Source organism: Phalaenopsis equestris, unplaced genomic scaffold, assembly GCF_001263595.1.
Source record: "Phalaenopsis equestris unplaced genomic scaffold, ASM126359v1 Scaffold000155, whole genome shotgun sequence".
Classification (NCBI taxonomy): Eukaryota; Viridiplantae; Streptophyta; class Magnoliopsida; order Asparagales; family Orchidaceae; genus Phalaenopsis; species Phalaenopsis equestris.
The window spans coordinates 157,470-179,832 of record NW_018164597.1 but is presented as its reverse complement, the minus strand read 5'-3'; the positions used below and the strand labels follow the sequence as shown (position 1 = coordinate 179,832).

The window sequence follows — 22,363 nt, the reverse complement described above, 5'->3', positions numbered from 1 at the left end:
TAGATTTAGAGAGAATGGTATCTTGGTTGCCTTATTATCAAAGTCGTTGTTTGGGGTATATGGATCCGTGAATTGAGGTATGTCAATCCTGAGGTTACTACTGTTGAAAGTTGTGGTATATGGAAAGACAAGAAAAATTATTTTGAAGTCCATGCTATGACGACTAGAGGGAGGAAATTAATTTTTAATGCTTAAGTTCTTAGTGTGGAATATTAGAGGCATTGCTAATGTCAATGCCTTTAATTGTCTTTTTTAATATTATTAAATTTCACAAGTTATTTTTCTTTAGTATTCTTGAACCTATGATGAATTCTCATAATAATGAGAAGTATATGAAACATTTCATGCTTCTGCTAATCTTAATAATGAGATTTGGTTTTCTTAGCTTGATTCTGTTAAAGTTGATTTTCTTATTAATCATAATCAATTTCTTCATTTAAATATTTATTTTCATAATCTGTCTTTCTTTGCTATTATTGTTTATGCGTGTTGCACTAGACTTGATAGACTTGATCTTTGGGGGGGTGACTATAATGCCATCCTCTATATTACTGAGAAGAAAGGAGGTAAATATCTGAATTAAAGGCTTATTAATGATTTTAATGATGCTTTATTGGATGCTGGACTCTTTGATCTTGGCTATATGGTCACTTTGATCTAGGGGTAAGGTTTTTGAAAGGCTGGATAAGTTTCTTGGTAATGAGCATTGGATGATGACTTATCCTGTTTTTTCTGTAACTCATCTGTCTATCATTTGTTCTTATTATGCTCGTATCTTGATTACTGTTAATCTGAATAAAAGACTTCAGGTTTATCAATTTAGATTTTTAAATATGTGGACTTTGTATGATACTTTTTTATAATTTGTTAAAGATAATTGGACTTGTGAGGTCCTTGCTAACCCTGACGAAATGTTATGGCTTTTGCATAAGCATCTGACTAATAAACTCCGCAGCTGGAATATGGATTGTTTTGGAAATATTCATTCTATGATTTTATCTGTCGAAGATAATTTAGAGACTCTTGAAAAAACTTATCATGATGATCTTATTGATCAAAGCCTTTTCTTGGCTGCTCAAGAGAAACTTGTTGCGGTCATTAACATGAAAGAGAACTATTTTAAACAAAAGGCTATGAGTTAATTCTTTGTGAATGAGAACGTAAAACTGTCTTTTTCATGTGTTTATCATGAAACGTAGATTGCTTAACAACATCAATAACATTAAGAATGACCAAGGTATTGTACTTTGTTTCTTTGATGCTATTGAAACTTATGAGGTTAAGTATTTTTCTATTCTTCTTAATAGCGTTGATTGTGAGCTTGCTTCTATTGATGTGTCTCTCTTTGCTGAAAATTGTATGTATGCCACTAACATTGCTCTTGATAGTATTCGATGATTGTGAGCTTGCTTCTATTGACGTGTCTCTCTTTGCTGAAAATTGTATGTATGCCGCTAACATTGCTCTTGATAGTATTCCAGTTTCTGAGAATCAATCTGTTTTCATTAAATGTAGGTTTATTAGTGATAATGCTTTTATTGCTAAAAAATTATATCTTGATATTGACAAAAAAGGGAGGGGAGGTAATGTTATTTTTAAAATGTACATTAAAAATGTTTATGATATTGTTAGATGGGAGTTCATTATGAAAGTGCTTTATGCTAAAGACTTTAAGATGATTTCTTGTATTATTAAGAGGATCTTGTGTGATAATTTTTACTCTGTGCTTATAATTGGTAATAAATATGATTTTTTCAATTCTATAAGAAGTCTTAAGCAAGAAGATCCTCTTTCTTCTTTTCTTTTCATTTTGACTTTTGATTTACTTTCTCGACATTTTAATAAAAATTTTGAGAGGTATCCTAGAATGTTGCACAATGATAAAGAATTGTCTTGCTTCTAGAGGTGTTATTAAGAGATTATGGAGGGGTTTGGAGAATTTTCAAGATGCTTCATGGCTTATATTCAATCCCAATAAATGTAATTTTTATTGTTCTAAAGGAGTTTTTATTCATAAGAAGAATTGAATTCAAGATTTCACTGGTTATGCCAAGGGTGATCTTCTTATGGTTTATTTGAGTCTCAATTTAGATAAAGACAAAAGAAAATTATATATTTTTATTCTGTTATTGATAAAGATAGGAATATAATTCTTTCTTGGGAAAATCCTCTTCTTTCTTATAGTGCTAAAGTAACTTTACTTAAAAGTATACTTACTTCTATTCCTTTATTTACTATATGTTTCACGAAGATGCCTTTAGGTATTTGTAAAAAATTAGAAGGTATCTTTAACAGGTTCTTATGGACTAGTAAAGATACTAAGCTACATTGAATGTGCTAGAATGAGATATGTAAACCAACCACTTAATGTGACATTGATTTTCAATCTTTTTTGTTTACCATGCATATCAATTATATGAAGTTGTGGATGAAGTTTCGTAGTGTCAATTCTCTCTGGACTAAAATGATGTAACAGAAATATTGTGGATTTGATTATCCTTTGACTTTAACTAGAAAATTTCAGGATTCTTATGTTTGGAAATATATGATTGTGACTAAATGTATTGAAAAATTTCTTTGCTGGGATATTGGTTTGGGGCTTTGCAGTTTTTTGTATCACGATTGGCTTGGACAAGGTCCTTTAGCTGATTATTACGGTGGTTCTTTTGATATTAATTCGACGGTGAATGATATTTGGACTGGGAATGAGTAAAACATCTTTCGACCTGTTAAGCTGATTAGTAAGAGGATGCTATGTAAATTGCTAAAATTCCTATCACTATGAGCTCTGACTCTGTTAAAATTAAAGATGATCTGGATAAATCTACTTCTAACATTTTTTCTAAGTCTTTCATCTTCTCTAATGGTTTGTATATGCATTGGGCTTTGAATACTGTGGTAAAACTCACTCAGTCTTTTTTTTAGAAACTTTTACATAAAATAGTACCCACGGATGATATTTTAAAATTTAAAGGTCTTCTATTATCTTTTATCTGTTATCTGTCTATGAATCATGAAGAGTTCCTGAAACATTCATTATGTCAATGCTTCATATACTTCTCATTATATGTTGGGGACAAATGAGTTGGGGAGTTGCTTGCGGGCCACCCAAACTGATTTACCAATTGTTCCACATGAGCCAGAAAATATTCATTTATCTGTTGGAGGAACTGCATCGATCTCATGAACTTCATGGCTCTCCCAGGACGACTAGCGAGAGGTGTTGGCGATAACCCTCTATATACTATCCGAGAATAAATATTTCAGAGACTTCTCATGATTCTTACACAGATAACAGATAAAAAGTAACCGAAGACCTTTAAATTTTAAAATATCATCCGTATGTACTATTTTATGTAAAAGTTTCCAAAAGAAAAAAAAAAGATTGATTGAGTTTATCAAAGTATTCCAAGCATAATGAATATCTAAATCATTAGAGAAGATGAGAGATTGAGAAAAAATATTAGAAACAAATTTACCTAGACTACTTTTAATTTTAACAAAGTCATAGCCTATAGTGATAGGATTTTTAACAATTTGCATAATATCCTTCTTACTGATTAACTCAACAAGCCGAGAGATGTTTCAGACATTCTCAGTCTAAACATCCTTCACTATCAAGTTATAATAAAAAATGACCATCGTAATAATAATCTAAAGGATCTTGTCCAAGTCAATCGTCATATCAAAAATTGCGAAGGCCCGAACGAATATTCCAACAAAGTTTTTTTTTCAGTATATTTTGTCACATCAATCATACCTTTCCAAACATAAGACTCATGAGATTTTCTAGTTATTGCCTAAAGATGATCAAATCCATAATATTTCTGTTTCATCATTTTAGCCCAGAGAGAATTGCCATTACGAAACTTCATCAACATTTTCATATAATTGATCTGCATGACATCCAAAAGAGATCGAAAATCAAGACCACTTTTAGTGGTTGGTTTACACATCTTATTCCAACACATCCAATGTAGCTTAGTATCTTTATCAGCCTATAAGAATTTGTTAAAGATACCTTTCAATTTTTTACATATGCCTAAAGACATCTTCATGAAACATAAATTAAACAAATAAATAGAATTATAATTTTAAGTAAAGTTACCTTGCCACCATAAGAAAAAAGAAGGTTTTTCTAAGAAAGAATCTTCTTTCTAACTTCAATAATAGAATAAAAAAGATGTAATTTTCTTTTTTCCTTTATCTAAATTGAAACTCAAACAAACCATAGAAAGATCATTCTTGGCATAACTAGTGAAATCTTGAATTCAATTTTTCTTATGAATAGTAACTCCCTTAGAGTAATAAAAATTACATTTGTTGGGGTTGAACATAAACCCTGAAACATCTTGAAAATACTCCAAACTCTTCCATAATCTTAATAGCACTTTTAGAAGTATTATTGAAAATAATAAGTTTGTCAGCATATGCTAAATGATTAATACCAGACAACCCTTTATCATTGTATATCATACTAGGATACCTCTATAAAATTTTATTAAGATGCCGAGAAAGATAATCAAAAGCCATTTTGAAAAGAAAAGGAGAAAGAGGATCTCCTTGTTTAAGGCATCTGGTAGAATTGAAAAACTCACATTTATTATCATTGATAAGCACAAATTAAAAATTACCACCCAAGATTCTCTTAGTAATATTACAAGAAGCCATATTAAAGTCTTTAGTATAAAACAATTTTATAATGAACTCCCATTTAAGAGTATCATAAATTTTTTTAATGTCCATTTTAAAAATAAAATTACCTCTCCCTTTATTGTCAATAGCAAGTCATAATTCTTGAGCAATAAGAAAATTATCACCAATAACCTACCTTTAATGAAAGTAGATTGATTCTCAGAAACTAGTTTATCCATAAAAGTATAAAGATTATGAACCACCAGTTTAGAAACAATTTTAGACACCACAGTGTTAAGACTAATAGGTCTATAAGCATCCAAACTTAGACCCGCATTATCTTTAGAAATAAGAATAAGGTTAGAAGTTTTAAAATTATTGGGGAGATCTATTCCTGTAAAGAAATCTTGCACAGTTCCAATAAGATCTTCTTTAATAAAATCCCATCAACTTTAATAAAAAGTTACTAAAAAATCACCAGATACGACAGATTTATTATCATCAATGCTGTCCAAAACAACTTTAATTTCAACAATATTATGAATACTATCATACAATCATCAACAAAGAGAAATATCAATAAAAACAAGCTCACTATCATCACTATTAAGAAGATTAGAAAAATACTTAACCCCATAAGTTTCAATAACATCAATTGAACAAAATACTATACCTTGGTCATTCTTAATCTTATTGATGTTATTAAACAATCTACGTTTCTTAATAAACGCATGAAAAAAGGCAGTATTACGTTCCCCATTCACAAAGAATTGACTCATAGCCTTTTGTTAAAGTAAGCATCTTCCATATTAATGGCCGTAACAAGTGTCTCTCGACCAGCCAAGAAAAGACTATGATCAATAAGATCATCATAATAAAATTTTTCAAGAGTCTTGAAATTAACATCAGCAGATAAAATCATAAAATGAATATTCTCAAAACAATCCCTATTCCAGCTGCGGAGTTTATTAGCCAGATGTTTATGCAAAAACCATAACCTTTTGTCAGGATTAACAAGGATCTCACAAGTTCAATTATCTTTAATAAATTGTAAAAAGACTCATGCAAAGGCCACATTTAAAAATTTAAATTGATAAAAATGAGATCTATTATTCAGATTAACAGTAATCAAGATAAGAGCATGATCAGAACAAATACTAGACAGATGAGTCACAAAAAAAAACAGGATAAGCCTTAATCCAATGCTCATTACCAAGACACCTAACAAACCTTTCAAAAACCTTACCCCTATACCAAGTGAACGGAGTGCACGTATAACCAAGATCAAAGAGTCCAACATTCAATAAAACATCATTAAAATCAGTAATAAGCGTTTGATTCGGATTCTTACATCACAGAGAGGATGACATTAAAGTCACCCTTACAATCCAAGCCTCATTCCAAATGGATCGAAGAGAGGCAAGATTAGCCCAAAGATCAAGTCGATCAAGTTTAGTGCAACCCGCATAAACAATAGTAGCAAATAAAGACAAATTACCAAAATAAACCTTTAAATGGAGAAACTGATTATGATTAATAAGAAGATCCACTTTAACAACATAAAGCCAGAAAAACCAAATATTATTATTAAGATTAGCTAAAGCATTAAAATTCTTGAAATGTTTCATATACTTCTCATTATTATGAGAAGTCATCTTAGGTTTAAGAATTTTAAAGAAAGATAACTTGTGAGATTTAATAATATTAAAAAGACGATTAAAGTCATTGATATCAACAATACCTCTAATATTCTATACTAAGAGCTTAAGCATTAAAAATTAAAATTTTCTCTCTAGTCATCCTAACAGGGACTTCAAAATAATTTTTCTTGCCTTTCCATAGACCACAACTTTGAACAACAACAACCCCTTGATTGACATACTTCAGGATTAACATACCTCAAAAATTTCTCTAGATTCATTCAGAATTTCCAGGGTCTGCTCGATAGAATTTGCATGAGGTGTGTGGGGTTTAGCGCTACAAGAAGACACCACCTGTGATATCTGGCTTCTAAAGAAAGTATCCCCAACTTTCTTTTTATTTTCAACCCTCAGACGCTTAAAACGAGTTGCAGACTCAAGTTCATGCTGCTCGGGTTGGGGACTTTTTTTGAATCACCTGATCGCTGGGCTCCCAAGTTCTTGGGGTACCACCAAACCTTGCCTTGTTGGGGGTACATGCATAATTGCCTGTAGCAACAATACCTCCGAACATTCGATCCAGCTTCTCCAACCTAGGTTCAACTCCACAAATTTTAAATTTCTTTGCAGTGGGCACCACCTATTAATTCATAAATGACACTTCAATTAAAAAAAAAATGAAATTGACCAAATTAAGGGAATATGTCAAAAATGCTTGCCGCAAGTTTTTCTGCCCAACACTCATCGGGAGTATCAATGGTTCACTTGACCGAATCCCATCTCAAGCCCGTTGGTCATTGTTTCAATTCCTTTCAAATTTTCTAATCCTTCTTAAGTTGATCCTACTTGTTCTTCGATTGCGTCTTGTCTTATTTTCTGTCTGTACTTTACTTGAATTTTTTGATAATATTTTGCCACCATTTTTTATTGAAATAAGTAATAGGCTTGTTTCCCAGATCGATCTTCTTAAGACAAATATCACAAATTATTATTTTTTTTATTTTTCCCACAATACTGGCGTATAAGTCTCTTTGGTTTTATTACTCCTTATATTACTACAATATAAAAAAACAATCATAAAAAAAAGATTGTCACAAAAATCCTCACCACAAGCCACAACCACAACAAATGGAGCATTGACAAGATCAGTGAACAAAACTACACAAGAGAAAGTGTACTCTACCACTTCTGTCAAAATGAAACAACATGAATATTAGCAAACAAGCTACAACCACCAACTCAGGCCTACACAAAACCCTCACCCTAAGCTACATCCACAACCCCACGCCACAACCACCCCAAGCCACAACCACCCCAAGCCACATCCACAATCCCATGCCACAGCACCCCATGCCACAGCGACCCCAAGCCACATCCACCCCAAGCCACATCCACAACCCTAAGCCAAAGCCACCCCAAACCACATCCACAAACCCAAGCCATAACCACACCAAGCCACATCCACATCCTCTCTGCTAGCACAATTTCTAACGTTTACAACTATATTCATTTCAAGAAGCCACTTTTTAAATACTTTTGCCCAATTAGATAAAGTTGAAAGATGAAGAACAACAATAAAAAGGTCATTAATAAAAGTAATCTATATCAAAATGGGAACCGCTATAAGCCCACCTGAAGAAACCCCAAGCCACAACCACCCAATTGATATGTATTCACATCAATGTCCAAGCCACAACACCAAGAACTGAAAAGAACAATAAGAATAATCTAATTTCAATGCCCAAGCTTCATCCATAATAATTTTTTTTTCCTTTTTTTTGTTAGATCCTAATGCAGATCACCCAAATGATGTGTATTCACATCAATGATCATGTCACAACCAATATAGACCTTCACTCAAACTTATCAAACATTAGATTACTGTCATCCTCAAGCCACATCCTCAAAAATTTTTTTTTCTTACAATTTACTAAACCCGAGCCACCAAAAATTCAATCTAACATCTGACATTCACATTCATACTACACATCCGTATTGCCGATCAACATTTACAAATTTAACATCACAAATCCAACAAACAAGCATTCACATTTGTTGAAGAAAAAGCGCTTACCGTTGGGGATCAGAGGAGGAAGAGGACGAAGAGCAACCAAGCAGCGTGAGAAACACCAAAGAAGAGGAGGAAGAGGAACCAGGGAGCGCGAGCAATGTGGGAGAAGAGGAGGAAGAGGAGCAACAAATCACAGCTTTCACTTTCTAGTTCGACACAAGGGTTAGGGCGGATGAGAAAGAGGGCACCAACGTAAAAATCCAAACGAGAAAAGCAGGCCCCGAGGTCAAACCCGCGGCCCACGTTTTAGTCTAAACGCGCCTCACCGCTGATGCTCCTTCGCCCCAAACAGTAAAATCTTGCGCCGCTACTCTATTGCCGCCCCAAACGGGGCTTGAGTTTTTGATCATATGAATCTTAAGGTACTATTGCTGGCTTTTTTATGGTTCCTTTGGCTGGCACAAGTAGTCCGAAAGACAACTTGCATTTCCCATTACTTGGTGTGTGGTGCAAATGCGATAAATAAAGTACCGATTTTATCATAGTCGACACACCTTCACAACATACAATGCAGTGTTTGAGTGGTCTCTCAACACATTTAAGGTAGCCATTTTCACTTACCGTTGTAATAAAATTCATTGCAAAATGCTCAATCATCATTGTCCAAGGAGATGTGTTGCAATCTTAGTCGTGCTACTTCAAGGTGATTGTTGACAATGTGTTGAAACTTGAAATCTAGAGAGGAGGAAGGCTCAAGATTTTGAGACCAACAAAGAAGTTATTGTTTTTGATGAAAACAATTGGTTTGTACTTTGGCATCTACTTCTTTCAACCTAAATCTCTAGGAATAGTTTTTCACAATCCTCTGATTGAACACTAGCATTTTTGCTTGGTTTATAGCTGAAATGCTAGGTTTTGATATCATTGTACTGTTCATCAATTTAACATTTCAAGTCAGTCAAAGCTATAAGAAATGATTCATCAAGTTGATAGGAATTTGGTTGAACCAATTCATGGTGAGGTTTTGAAGCTCAAGGAGGCTGGCATCATTTTGGAGGTGCAAAAACTGGACTAGATCTTAGACAGTATGATGGTGTGAAAATCACGTGAAAAATAGAGGATTTCCGTCAACTATACATAGTTGAGCTTGGCCAATCCCCCTTATTTCTGCTCACTTCTACAAATTGACACTTCAGCCAACTTTATTATTGGCTACTTAGTCATGAGCTTGTTATCTTCTTGAGCTATTATGAAGTTCAAATGCATCTAATAAATTCTGAGAAGACTGCATTTAACTAGTGTTGGATTGTCTTACGACATTGTCATGCTATTCAGGCTGAAGAATGTTAAGGTGGCTTTCTCATGAATGCTGGACAAAGTCTTATAAGATCAAAGCTGTAAAAACATTGAAGTAAATGTTGGCGATCTAATTTTCAAAAGCAAAACATTTGCCCAACACTTAGTCTTTTAAGGGACATTCATTTCTCTTAGAAACTATAAAATACACCAACACCACCTTTTAACTGTACCTTCGAAAACACATTTGGGAAGTTTTTGGGGGGTTTTTTCCTCTTATTTTTTAAGGTTTCAAGATGAATACAAATAAGGTCAAAGCCATCCATGGGATGTCTACAGTGAGAAATCCCAAAGAAATCCAACTAAAACTTTGAAGTAAAATTGCTTCTCTTTTTTCTACTTCTTATTCGAAGCTCTTGATGGCTTGCTATTTTGCCTTGGCATGACCGAAGGGCATTTAGTTCTATCCTAACCAAAGAATATGGAAAGAAGCTATTGCAATCTAGCATGCCAACAAAAATCTTCGAGGGCTGGATTGAGGCCCCATAATGTAAAATTTGACATGGGCGCTAGTCAGTTCTGCTCAATGACTTCATCTTTATTTATAAGCTCGTTCTATCAAGTCAACGCTAACCATCCATTGGATATTATATTGTCGAAGTTGAATCCCTTAGGCTATCTTCTGAAATGGATAGTTGAATTAATCGAATTTCTATTCTCCTTTATGATGAGAACGATTATCACGACATATGCACGATATTTCGGTTGACTTCATGCAACCAATAGTCAATAAAGAGATCATGATTGAAAACAAATTATTCTATTTCTTTTTGTAGATGGCTCTTTTGGAGTCCAGTGAGTTAGAGTTGCTTTGAAAAGTCCATATGAAAGCTATTTTTCCTTAGGCTGTCAAAATATTTTTTGTAGTTTTGATAACTAGGTTTAATATAAAGTTTCAGTTATTATCTTTTAATAAACTTCTGGTATTGGTGTCGAACATGGCACCATTTTCTCATCAATCATTAGTCAACCAAATAAATGATGAGTTTGAGAACAGAGACTTAGTAATGCAGAAATATCATTTTAAGGTCAATACTGAAAATGATTTCCCACAAACTCTACTCTGTTTCTAGTTTATGGATGTTTGCTATCTACAATGTTGATCTTCTCGAGCCTTTAAATTCATTTAAAATGTATACTTGTCATGATTGATTATTTTGAAAATTAATTGAAGCCAAGGTTCTTGCTTCAGTTACATATTTGTTTATTGCAACTTCTCGTACATTATTTGTCTCTGTGGCCCTCCAATGCTGATCATAATTCACAAGATTAATTTTTTGACAAGTAAAAGAATTCTATGAAAATCAATTGATTCTTCTCAAGTTTGTTCCGATATGGCGTCATATGACAAATGGTTAAGGCACGCTACAAAAAAGCAACTTTTAAATCTACTTTGGATGGTGTTAAAAGCAAGTATACTGAGATGCTATCCATCTATATTAAGGACCCTTAATATCATGGCTTCTTCGATGATTGGTCAGCTTTCTTCATATTGTCTCATGTATTTGAGGCATTGCTTGCTATCGAGTATAACTTACACAATTAGAGCCGCCCTTGCTTTAAACGTCTATAAAGAACTTGACTGATTGGAGAAATTATAATGAAGAAGACTTGCAAACGTTTGTTGAGGTATTGGAAGAACTCTTAATTGAAGCATCATTACAAGAAGTTAAAAAAGATGAGTGATAAGACAAGTTGATGCGAATGTTCATGAGAAGCATTGTCGAGTTGACTGCCTCGTTCTTCAAAAAGTTAATATGATAACTCATCAAATAGTACTCAAAATGCTTGGACCCTTGTGTGATAACCATGTATTGTAATGGGGCAAGTTGAACTTCAAACATATATTGACAATGAAGTATCACGAACTTTGAAAGGTGATTCTATCCTCTATTTTAATGGGGCATGCCCCGGGCGGGCCCTTGGGTGAGGTGCAAGGTAAAGCGCCCCAACCCAGTGAGGCGTGATCCTCATGGGGCATACGCCCTCGCAGGTCTTTTAGGCCTATGAAGTAATTTTAGACCCCACCGTGGTTTACGCCCCCGTCTATTTAAAAAATGCCCTTGGGCGAGGTGCAAGGTAAAGCGCCCCAACTCAGTGAGGCGTGATCCTCATGGGGCGTACGCCCTCGCAGGTCTTTTACGCCTATGAAGTAATTTTAGACCCCCACCGTGGTTTACGCCCCCGTCTATTTAAAAAAAGAAAAAAATTTTTAATCGTGCTAAGACTTAGACCTACCCGATTTCGTTTCAATCGCCTCTTTTCGTACTCTTTTGCAGGCGCAAATAGCCTTGATAGGGCCGTGCAATCCAACCACCTCATCCTTCCCTTCCGTTCATCTTCCAGATGAACGCAGAGAGGAAATGAAGTTTTTGACGTCTCTCTTTTGCAGGTGCAGAAAACCCATAAAGGGCTGCTGATCCAGCCGCCTCCCCTCTTTCCGTTCATCTTCTAGTCACACATAGAGAGAGCAGCCGAAATTCTGCACTTGTCGGGCCCGCACTCATCCCTTATCAGTTGCACACAAAGACTCCTGTGGGCCAGTAGAAATAGAAACATCGCACGGAGACCTGGCCTAGAAACATATGCACGAATTAATGCGTTGATTTCACTTTAGCTATAGTGATTTCACTGTAGCTACAGTGAAATATTTTTGCTATAGTGAAATCCACATTTAGGTTATTTTGAATGAAAATTTTGACATGAATTTTTTTTAATTTTAATGTGCAGTGTTATTAATTAATTTTAATGCATTTTTTATGGTGTATTTATGTCAATATCTTGAATATTTTATTCATAGAAGACTTGTTCTGAAATTAAATGAGTATAAGTTCTTATTTTTTTCTCTTAATAATTATGTCTTATATTTCTTTTACCTCGCAGGGCAAAATAAATTGACATAATTTTTACGCCAGACGCTTTAAGTTTTATGCCTCGCCCTGTAACAACTAAAATGTCTCGTCCAACAACCCCTCTTAAAACATTGATTCTATCTATAAAGCAAAAGGGTATTGCCCCTTAGAAAAAATATTGTAAATTTAAAAATTTCATACGAGTTGAATTTTTTTTGCATTTTATTATCATTTTTTTTTTTTTTTTTTGGAAAAATCTGTGTTAAATTTGAAAAATATATCTCATTACTCTTGAAGAACTTGCTCTAGTGATTTAAATTTGAAAAATATATCTCATTACTCTTGAAGAACTTGCTCTAGTAATTTAAATTTGAAAAATATATCTCATTACATTTGAAGAACTTGCTCCAGTGAACATAACATGTCACTATTTTTGAAAATGCATTGTCCATCTCACTCTGGGAATTTAGTTTCGCTTCTTAACTTGGTAGCCAAGACATCACAATAGAGGTACTCTCAGGAGCCAATGTTCTAACCCAATATCTTGAAATATTGAGGTAATTTTTGCTCGGTTCGATATGTAATTCAACGTATAACTTTTTGTTTGAAATCAACCAAACTTCAAGAAAAAAATATTTGAGATGTTGGCAACTTAGATTAAAATTAATGAAAAAATTAATGAAACTAGTTTCCTAGATGCTTACTTAATTAGTTAAGAGGTTGGCTAACCTAAGTATGCGACTAGGATAGTCACTTCGTGGCGGTTATGTTTTAAAATGTGAGCGTACTACGCAAGTGAGATGGGAAGTTAGACAAATCCTATGTGGCATAGCAAGTTGCTCCAATACTTGGTGTATGAATTTTATTTATGGAAGAAGTCAAAATATGATATGTTAATAATGAAATCATTATTGAGCAAAACAAGTTTTTTTCTCCAGTGAATTACTAGCATGCTTTCTTTTGGAAACTCGTAGCTATCTATCACATTGATTGAACCATAAAAATAACTTATCAACAACTCTTTATTACGATCCCTCACACATGATATTCTTTGAACTCCAATATCACATACACAAGCATCACATCTAAATCCTAACTTTAGGACTCTTGAGCCAAGTTCTAGAACTTGGACTTCACATTTACATTTAAGATACATTATTAAAGAGAAGTACATTCTAAGCGGTGACTCTAAAGGATAATTAACTACCTGAAGACAAAGGTTCTAGTGTAAGAAAAGATCCATCAACTCCAACATATGACTTGTCCTAAATGTTAGGGTAAAAGTTGAGATGTTCATGACTAATTTGATGCCATATCTTAAACTTATTCATTAAATTAAACAAAACAAAACAAAGTAAGATTAGTTTTTAAGACATGTTGATATTGAAACGTAACCATACACCATGAAAAGCAAAAATTATACCAACATCAAATAAGAAATTGCAGCAAGATAGTGGAAATTAGAAATTGCAACAAACAACACCACAAGACTAGTCCTAGGTTGACTCTAGGGTTTAAGTGGTGCTGATTAGGGGTTTGGACCTCCGAAGAGGTAGCAAAGTGCGATTATGTTGCGGACTAAAATGAAAAAAACTGCGGGAATCGATTTGTGAGATCTGAAGAAAAACTTAGAACAAATACACACAAAGTAAGTAAACACAAAAAAACACTGAAAAACACAAGAACATTGAGATTTAATGTGAAAAAACCTGAGAATAAGAAAAATCTTAGAACCACACCTCAGTAAGAAATCAACTATGAAAGAATGAAAATGTATATATCACAACACACTTTAGCTTCTCTACACTTTGGAACTCACAAAATGTCTTTCCTCACCCGTTGCATTTCTCGCAGAGGATATCCACTTGCTTGCGCTCCTTCACGCTGAGAAACACAAATTTAAATCTCGAACTGTAGAAATTCAATTATAAGCATCTAGGCGCCACACCCAAACATGGGGTTTCTGTGCGCTCCATTTCAAAAACTTGAAACTAGTCTGGCTCGATGCAGTAGTGCTTGCTCTGATGCTGGGGCGCCTGAACTGGCTTAGGGCTCTGCTCCTAGGTCTAGGACGCCCGATTCGCCTTGATACAGGAGATGCTTATTTCCTTGCTTGAGTAAAGCATTGAGCACCAACCATCAGGTTCTACATCTAATAATCCATCACTCGGAGGCTAATTGCATCGATCCTACACCTTCAAATATGTACCATTTTCATAGCAATGTGGCTCAACCCCCGGTTTTAATCTTCTTAAACTCTAACTTAAGCTAAGTATAACTTCAATTTCTTAATTGTAACGACTTTTGTCATTATATCTGTAGGATTTTAAACTGCGTGTATCTTCTCGAAAGACAATTGACTATTTTCTATGAGAGAAGGAATGAAGTGATATCTTAGCTGAATTTGCTATATCCTGTTATGAAATACAACATTCTTTGCTAGATGAATAACACTTATACTATCTTTCCAATCTCTTGCTCTTGCTTTATTCTATCATAAAGCTATGCAGCCAAATTATCTTTTTGTTAGCCTTAGTATACTCAGCTTCTGTAGTTGAAATTGCAACAATCTTCAGTAATTTGAAAATCCAACTCACTATTATGTTCCCTAATGTGAAAATATAATCCGTTGTATTTCTTCTACCATCAATATCTCCTTGATTTGAACATATCCCTGTAGATTAATCCCTACACTGCCGAATCAAAGTATTTTATTGACTGATCTTTTCAAGTATTTGAGAATCTACTTCACCGCCTCCCAATGTTGTTTTCCTGGATTATTTATGTACTTGTTTAACACTCCCACTGCATGTGCAATATCAACCTTGTACATAACATTGCATACATCAAACTTCAAACATCTGAAGTATACGAAGTTTTTCTCATTTGTGTTTGATTTGCTTCAGACTTGGGCAATTTTTCTTTAGTTAGCTTGAAGTGAATACCTAAGGAGGTAAAAATTGCTTTTGCTTCACTTATGTTGAACTTGTGCAGGACATTCTCAACATATTCAGTCTAAGAAGTTCAATTCACCTACACTCTCGTCTCTATTGATTCTCATGCTGATGATTTGCTTGGTTGAACTTAAATTCTTTATTTTAAACTCCCTTAATAATTCCTCCTTCAAGTCCTTGATCTTCTCCATATTTGCTCCTGCAATTAACATATCATCTACATACAAAAGAAGCACGATATATTAATTACTAAAATGTTTGATGAAATAATAATTATCAACTTGGCACTTCATGTACCTATTGTCTGATAAAAAAATGTCAAATCTCTTATCCCACTTTGGGTCTGTTTCAAATCATAAAGACTTTTCTTTAGTCTGAAAACCATGTTTTCTTTTCTTGAAACTTGGTATCCATATCGTGCATCATATAGTTCCTCTTTTAAGTCTCCATTTATGAAGACTTTCTTCACATTCATTTGATCCAAATGTAGATCTTTCTTTGTTATTAAGCTCAACACAACTTTGATTGTTGTCATATTCATTATAGGAGAAAATATCTCAATGTAGTCAACTCTTTCTTTTTGTTGAAACTACTTAACAACAAGTTTTGCCTCGTAGTGTTTGCTATCTTCTGACTCTTCTTTCTCGCTTGTTGTGTAATGTCTTTTTGTCTTATGATAATTTTGCCAAATCCCTTGTCTAGCTTGTAAATTCACTTGTTGTGTAATGTCTTTTTTGTCTTATGATAATTTTGCCAAATCCCTTGTCTGATTTGATCTTAGTGATTGCATATCGTCATTCAACTTGAGTGACATTTTCGTAGTGCTCTTGTTTATTACTATCAGTTAGTAATAGATAGTACAAAGAAAGAGAATACCTCTCTATTGATCGAGTGATTCTACTAGACCTCTTAACTTTAGTAGTAATTTTCTGAGGAAATTCCTGTGCTTCTTCAACTTGAGCACATTTACTTTTTCTTTTTTCTCGATCATCATTATCTTTTATCTCAACATATTTGAAAAACTCTTAAAATGTAACTGATGAACAATTATGAGTTTTGTTTTTATTCTCGTACATTCTTATTTCGTTGAAAGTTATATCCCTGCTTCTGTTTAATTTCTGATCCGATAGTCCAAAAATTTCTATTAAAATTCATCCGAGTCATATCCAATGAAAGTGCGCTTGACAGATTTGAATCAAACTTACACCTGAATCTTGTATCAATATGAACATGTTATGAACTAAATACTTTCAAATGATATAGATTCACCTCTTACTCCAGGTTTCTTCATGCAAGTTTTTATTCAAAGGTACTTACAGATCATAATTGATTATATAAATTGCACTATTCACTATCTCAGCCTAAAATTATTTTGGAAAGCCTGCGTGCAATCTCATACTCCTAGCACGGTCTGTGATGGTTCTATTCAACCAAATGCAACTCTATTTTACTCTGGTGTCATTAGATGAGTAAATTGATGCCTGATTCCCTTTGAAGCACAATAATTTCTGAATATTTGATCACCATACCACCATTATCTAATCTGAGACACTTAAATCTCAAGTTTGTCTCGATTCTTAAAAATCTATAATACATCATATTCATATAACCTTTATGGTGTGATCATTACTAAAAGTGACAAAGTATTGAGAACCTCCAATAGACCGATCCATATATCAATATACACTAACTCTATCTTTTACCCACTTTTAAAGAAAATAATCTTATTTTGATTGTCATAAACACAGTCTTCACAAAAATTTAGATCTATAGATTTTAAGTTGGGGAGTTTTTTTCTTAGAAAAGATGTACTTCATACATTTCTCACTTCTATGACCAAGCCTATGGAGCTAGTGAGCCACACCACCTTTTGTTCCATTAACACTAATGGATTCAGACATCTTAATCAGGTAAAGGGTGCCTTCAATGTTGCCTCGAACCATCACCATTGCTCCTTTGGACACCTTTCACGAATCATCTTTGAAAATAATCGCATACCTTGTTTGTGCATTCTAACTCACATAAATCAAGTTTTTTTTTCAAATATGAAACATGCCCAACTTTATTGAGCTTCCAAATTGTTCTTTCAGGCAATTTTATATCAATATCGCCTTTTCCAATAATGTTGTAAGTCTTGTTATCTCCCAAATGCACATTTTCTAGATTACTTTGAGTGTAATTTTTGAATTTCTCTTTCTCAGGGCTAGCATGAAAAGAAGCACCTGAATTCACTATCCATAATTCAATATCTAGGGATAAAACAAAGGTAGTCACATTGAATTTCATCTGTGGAGACTTTTGTAGAGAGCTTCCTATATGAACCTTTATCACCAACCTTTGTTGCCTTGCAGTCCTTCTTGAAGTGACTTTTCTTCCCACAGTTTCAACATTCACCTAGGTCTTTCCCTCTCCATGGCCTGAACTTTCCTCTCTTGGACTTGAATCTTTTCTTGCCCGTGTTTCTGTTTAGATTCCTTCCTTTGTTTTCAATATTCAGGGCAGAATTTGAAGCTTCACCGGTCACCTTCTAGCAAACTTTTTTATTCATCTCTAACGCCACAATGTTATCAAAGTTTAACTTAATGTTACTGAAGAACTGTTCATCGCAGTTACTAATTCATTCCAATTGTTTAACAATGAAGATAAGATTGACAGTGCCCTGACCTCGTCATTGAATTTGATGCCAGCATAACACTATTGATTAGTCACAATGTTGAAGTTATTCAAGTGCTCAATCACTGAACTACGATCCCATCTTTATATTGAACAATCTTTTCATTAGAAAAAATTTCTTTTAAGCCAATTTCTTTTCATACATTCTTGTTAGTTCAATCACGAGATCAACTATAGCTTTTTCATTCACAATGTTGAAAACAACAAATGATGAAATACAGATTAAACCTAGGGCTGTTCGATCAAGCACTTTCCATTCTTTCAGAGTCATCAATTATGACTTTTTGGTGATTCCTTCTGATGATAAATATAATTTCTTTTAATACAATAAATCTTCTATTTACATTTTCCAGAAAATAAAGTTCGAACCGTTGGACTTTTCCATCTTTGGCCTCGCTTTGTCGGCCATTGCTCCAACTCCAACTAAAAACTTCAGAGAATCACACTCTAATACAAATTTTTGGGAATTAAAACAAAGAAGACAGTGGAAATTAATTCGAGCGATCCAAAACAAAACTTAGAATATTGATACCTTTTACATGATAAAACTTAAAAAAAAAAAGGAAGATAATGAGGTTTTAAAATCATAATTTAAAAAAAGGAAGATAATGAGGTTTTAAAATCATAATACTCACTTTTCACTATTTGAATACGATGCAGTATACTTGCTTAACTTGGATAGAACAGATGATCAAACTAAAATTATGAAATTATTTTTGATTTACCAAGGTCAATACTGTTTAATTGTTTATTTCGTAAGCAAAACATCATTATCTGTCAGAATTCATGCGATCATACAATCATGCACACTATCTTTAAATGCTTATTTTCTTGGAACCTATAATCGTTTCAATATATATGAATAAATCATTAGAATAGTACTTGCACCTGATCACATTTTAAACTGGGACAGTTCAAATTTTTGAAATTGAACTCGAATCATGACTTCTTTGCCTGATCCAGTCTAGTAATAGTGACTTAACCTGCCAAGATCGTACTAATTTCAAATAGTTTAAGAACTTTTTGAGGTTCAGCTTTAAAACTGACGTTGCCATTGAGCGCTATAATCTATAAATTGGAGAAAGGTCTTGAAGGCAGAAGAGAAGAAGCTTTTCTTATGAAGAATGAAACCTTTCTAATTCTTCATCATCTTTCTTGAATAAATTGAAAGGGAATCTAGCGTTGTAATTACTTTCTTATTCTCTTCTCTGGTTTGTATTTACTAAATCGAAGAAAATGTTTGGTTTCTGCTTCATTTTGAAGTGGTTGGAACTGCTTGATGTCATTAAATTTAATCTTTGATTTTAGGGAAGTTTACATACATACCACACAATTCTTATGTATTTACATATCTTACACTTAAACTTTCATATTTACATTTATAATACTTTGGTGTGAGAAACCAATGCATGAAAACGTGCATTCTACTTATAAAAAGTAAGTTGATGGTGTTATTTTTGATGTGATATTAAAGGTTTGAGTGCTTTGAATGTAAATATTAAAGTATGGGTCTTAGATATGTAAATACATTAGAATTGTGTGCTATGTATATAAATGCCCCTTAATTTTATTACCATTTTCTTCCCATTATGCTGGCAGTATCTATATCTTATTGCCGTTGGCAGGTTAGCTCTCAAGGCATTCACTGATCAGAAGAGGCGTTTTTTCCCCCACTTGGAGGATGAAGCATTTACACAATATACTCAGGGGGAACTAGGCGCTGCTAAAAAACCTCATAGCTCCCAGGAATTACTTCCTGGACATAAAGATGAACTTAGGGAAGAGAGAACATTATCTGACATAATTAATAGCCTACTAGTTGTAGCTCCTGATGTCAGAATCTATACATATCAGCGCCTTGACTGGTTGAAGAGAGCTTCTTCATTATCAGTATTGCCTAATGATCATTTGATTGACTCATCAAATGAATATAGCTTTCAAAGTAGTTGCAACTCAACATCCGTTTTAGGAAATACTGCCTCTCTTTCAGAAGATCAGGTTGCTGTTATTGAACTGCTTGCACCTTCTGTCTTCAGAGCTGTAGTTTCATTGCATCCGGCAGGATCCCTGAGCCCTGATGCAGTAGCATTTTTCTCCACCAACGAGGTAGTGTTCTTAAAGGGCCATAATTGAGGACATGTCTGATTTGAATATATGCATTCACTAGAGAAATAATTTATTTATAATCTTTTAAAAAAATACTGTTTAGCTTCCTTGCCTAATTTTGTTTTTTTTTTTAGTTCACTGATATTTTTGGTCTTCTCTTTTTTTGTGAGCTGCATCTACTCATTCCTAAACTTAAGAAAAGTGAAAAATCATTAATGTTTGAAAAACTATCATCTAACATTTTGTATGGTGCTCATTATTTTTGACATACTTATATCTTATATTGATTTTTGCATTGTGATAGAACTTATAGACGATGAACAGATGTTTGGCAGTACCGGAATTGTTTTCAGAATATCTCTGTGGACCTTTATTTTAAAAATTACTTGACCTAATTTTCTAATTAAATTCCTTAATTTCCTTTGTAGGGTGGCAGCTATGTTCATGCTAGAGGTTTGTCGATTTTTCATGTATTTCGACATGTTACGGTAGTGATTACAGTTTGTCACTTCTCATTGATGTTGGTGGATGGTTGTTACTGTTGTTTGAAGTATCTGCGTTTCTTTCTTGCAGGAGCATGCTGATAAGGCATTGCAATATTTTGAGAGTATTAACATGGATACCTCGCTATCGCTTCTTTTGGTACTTATATCTGATCTGTTCTATATAAATGCATGTCTTATCTGAAAAGTAATATTTTTTATATACTTTCTAAATAATTTTATTGTCGTCCCTGAACTTGAAAATGCATTCATTATATATGCGATTTACTTCTGAATAAAAGAGTTCTGATATAACCTCTTAATCATACTACTGCATGTAATTTTTTTTTGTTTTAAATAATTCTGCTATTATGTTTCACCTTAAAAATGTATGGATTATACATGCTAAATATAAGATTTCTGATATAATTTTTTAGACTCGTTGCAATTTCCATGGTCTTTGCCATGACAATATGTTGATAATATGACGTGATGTGTAACATTTTGACCTTTGCAGCGCTGGATCTGCAGCTACCAAACCTTATTTACAAAAGTCTGCTGGTAATGCCTGCACTCCATACCTCATAATTATTCTTTTGTTATCAAATCTTAAATTATATTTTTTATGCAGTAAATGTGAGCGATTATTGGTGATGGACGAGTCCTTAGCTTTAATATTACCTCCTGTGCGTCGCTCTTATAGGAATGCTTCTGCATCGAAGTATTGCCGAAACCAGTTGGCTTCATCTGATATGGGCTATGGTTGTGATTTTGTCTTTGCCTACCATATTGGGTGCTCTGTTGATGATTCATGATGCTGCTCGGATGCTTAATCCTTTCACAAATTTTGTTCAGCTTGTTTCTTGACTGCAAATTTCACAAAAAGGTAAGTAGTATTAGCTCGTTCTTTCACTATGGCGATAGTATTTATGTTTGTCATATGATATGGTTCAAAAGTTAACATGTAATAAATTTTATATTATTGAAGTCTTGTATTGCCATTTAGCAAAATTTTTGTCTCCTCGTGTTTGCATCATATTGGGCTTCAGAGAGATAATCAAAAGAAATGAAAGACTCTAATAGAATACTTGAAAGCAATTAATTTTATGATTAACATGCATTTAATTTCAGGAGGACTTTGTTGCTTGTCGAGCTAGATATGATATGTGAATCAAGCAAAAATTGGCCATGGAGGTTGCAAATCAAAGTAAAGAAGATAAGGCTTGCCATATATATATATATATATATATATATATAGAGATAGATAGATAGATGTAGATATGTATTTTAAAGGAATGACCAGAGACTATTATACGAGCTATTATATGAGCCTCCAGCCACCTCTAATGTGCCTAACAATTCGAGTACCACCTCCTTAAGGCCAACCGTGTCGAAACCCTGACCTAAGGGGTCTTATACCGAGGATGCCAACCAACAGGCCGGGGTACGCGGCACATACACTCATATATATATATATATATATATAAATTTCTGGGATTGCTAAAGCATTAAATTCATAGCCGGTATACTATGTAGATGTCATTATTAATGATGACAGAACAAAATCTATTGTATGCCAATAGAATTGATGCCTATAAATATGCAAATACAATCAACGAATCATGAAGTATAGTATGGCAAAGTACTGTCTTGA

The 22,363-nt window shown here is 33.7% G+C and overlaps 1 protein-coding gene across 1 annotated transcript in view; it reads left to right on the top strand.

The window, feature by feature from the left end:
* The window catches only part of LOC110021978 (mediator of RNA polymerase II transcription subunit 27), a 55,028-nt gene that overhangs the window by 5,960 nt on the left and 26,705 nt on the right, over positions 1 to 22,363 (top strand). Inside the window, exons 3-7 of the mRNA XM_020720723.1 lie at positions 19,747 to 20,227; positions 20,656 to 20,715; positions 20,801 to 20,869; positions 21,227 to 21,270; positions 21,341 to 21,595. Coding sequence (XP_020576382.1) covers positions 19,747 to 20,227; positions 20,656 to 20,715; positions 20,801 to 20,869; positions 21,227 to 21,270; positions 21,341 to 21,524 — 838 coding nt within the window. The 3' untranslated portion in view covers positions 21,525 to 21,595. The remainder of the gene's footprint in view (positions 1 to 19,746; positions 20,228 to 20,655; positions 20,716 to 20,800; positions 20,870 to 21,226; positions 21,271 to 21,340; positions 21,596 to 22,363) is intronic.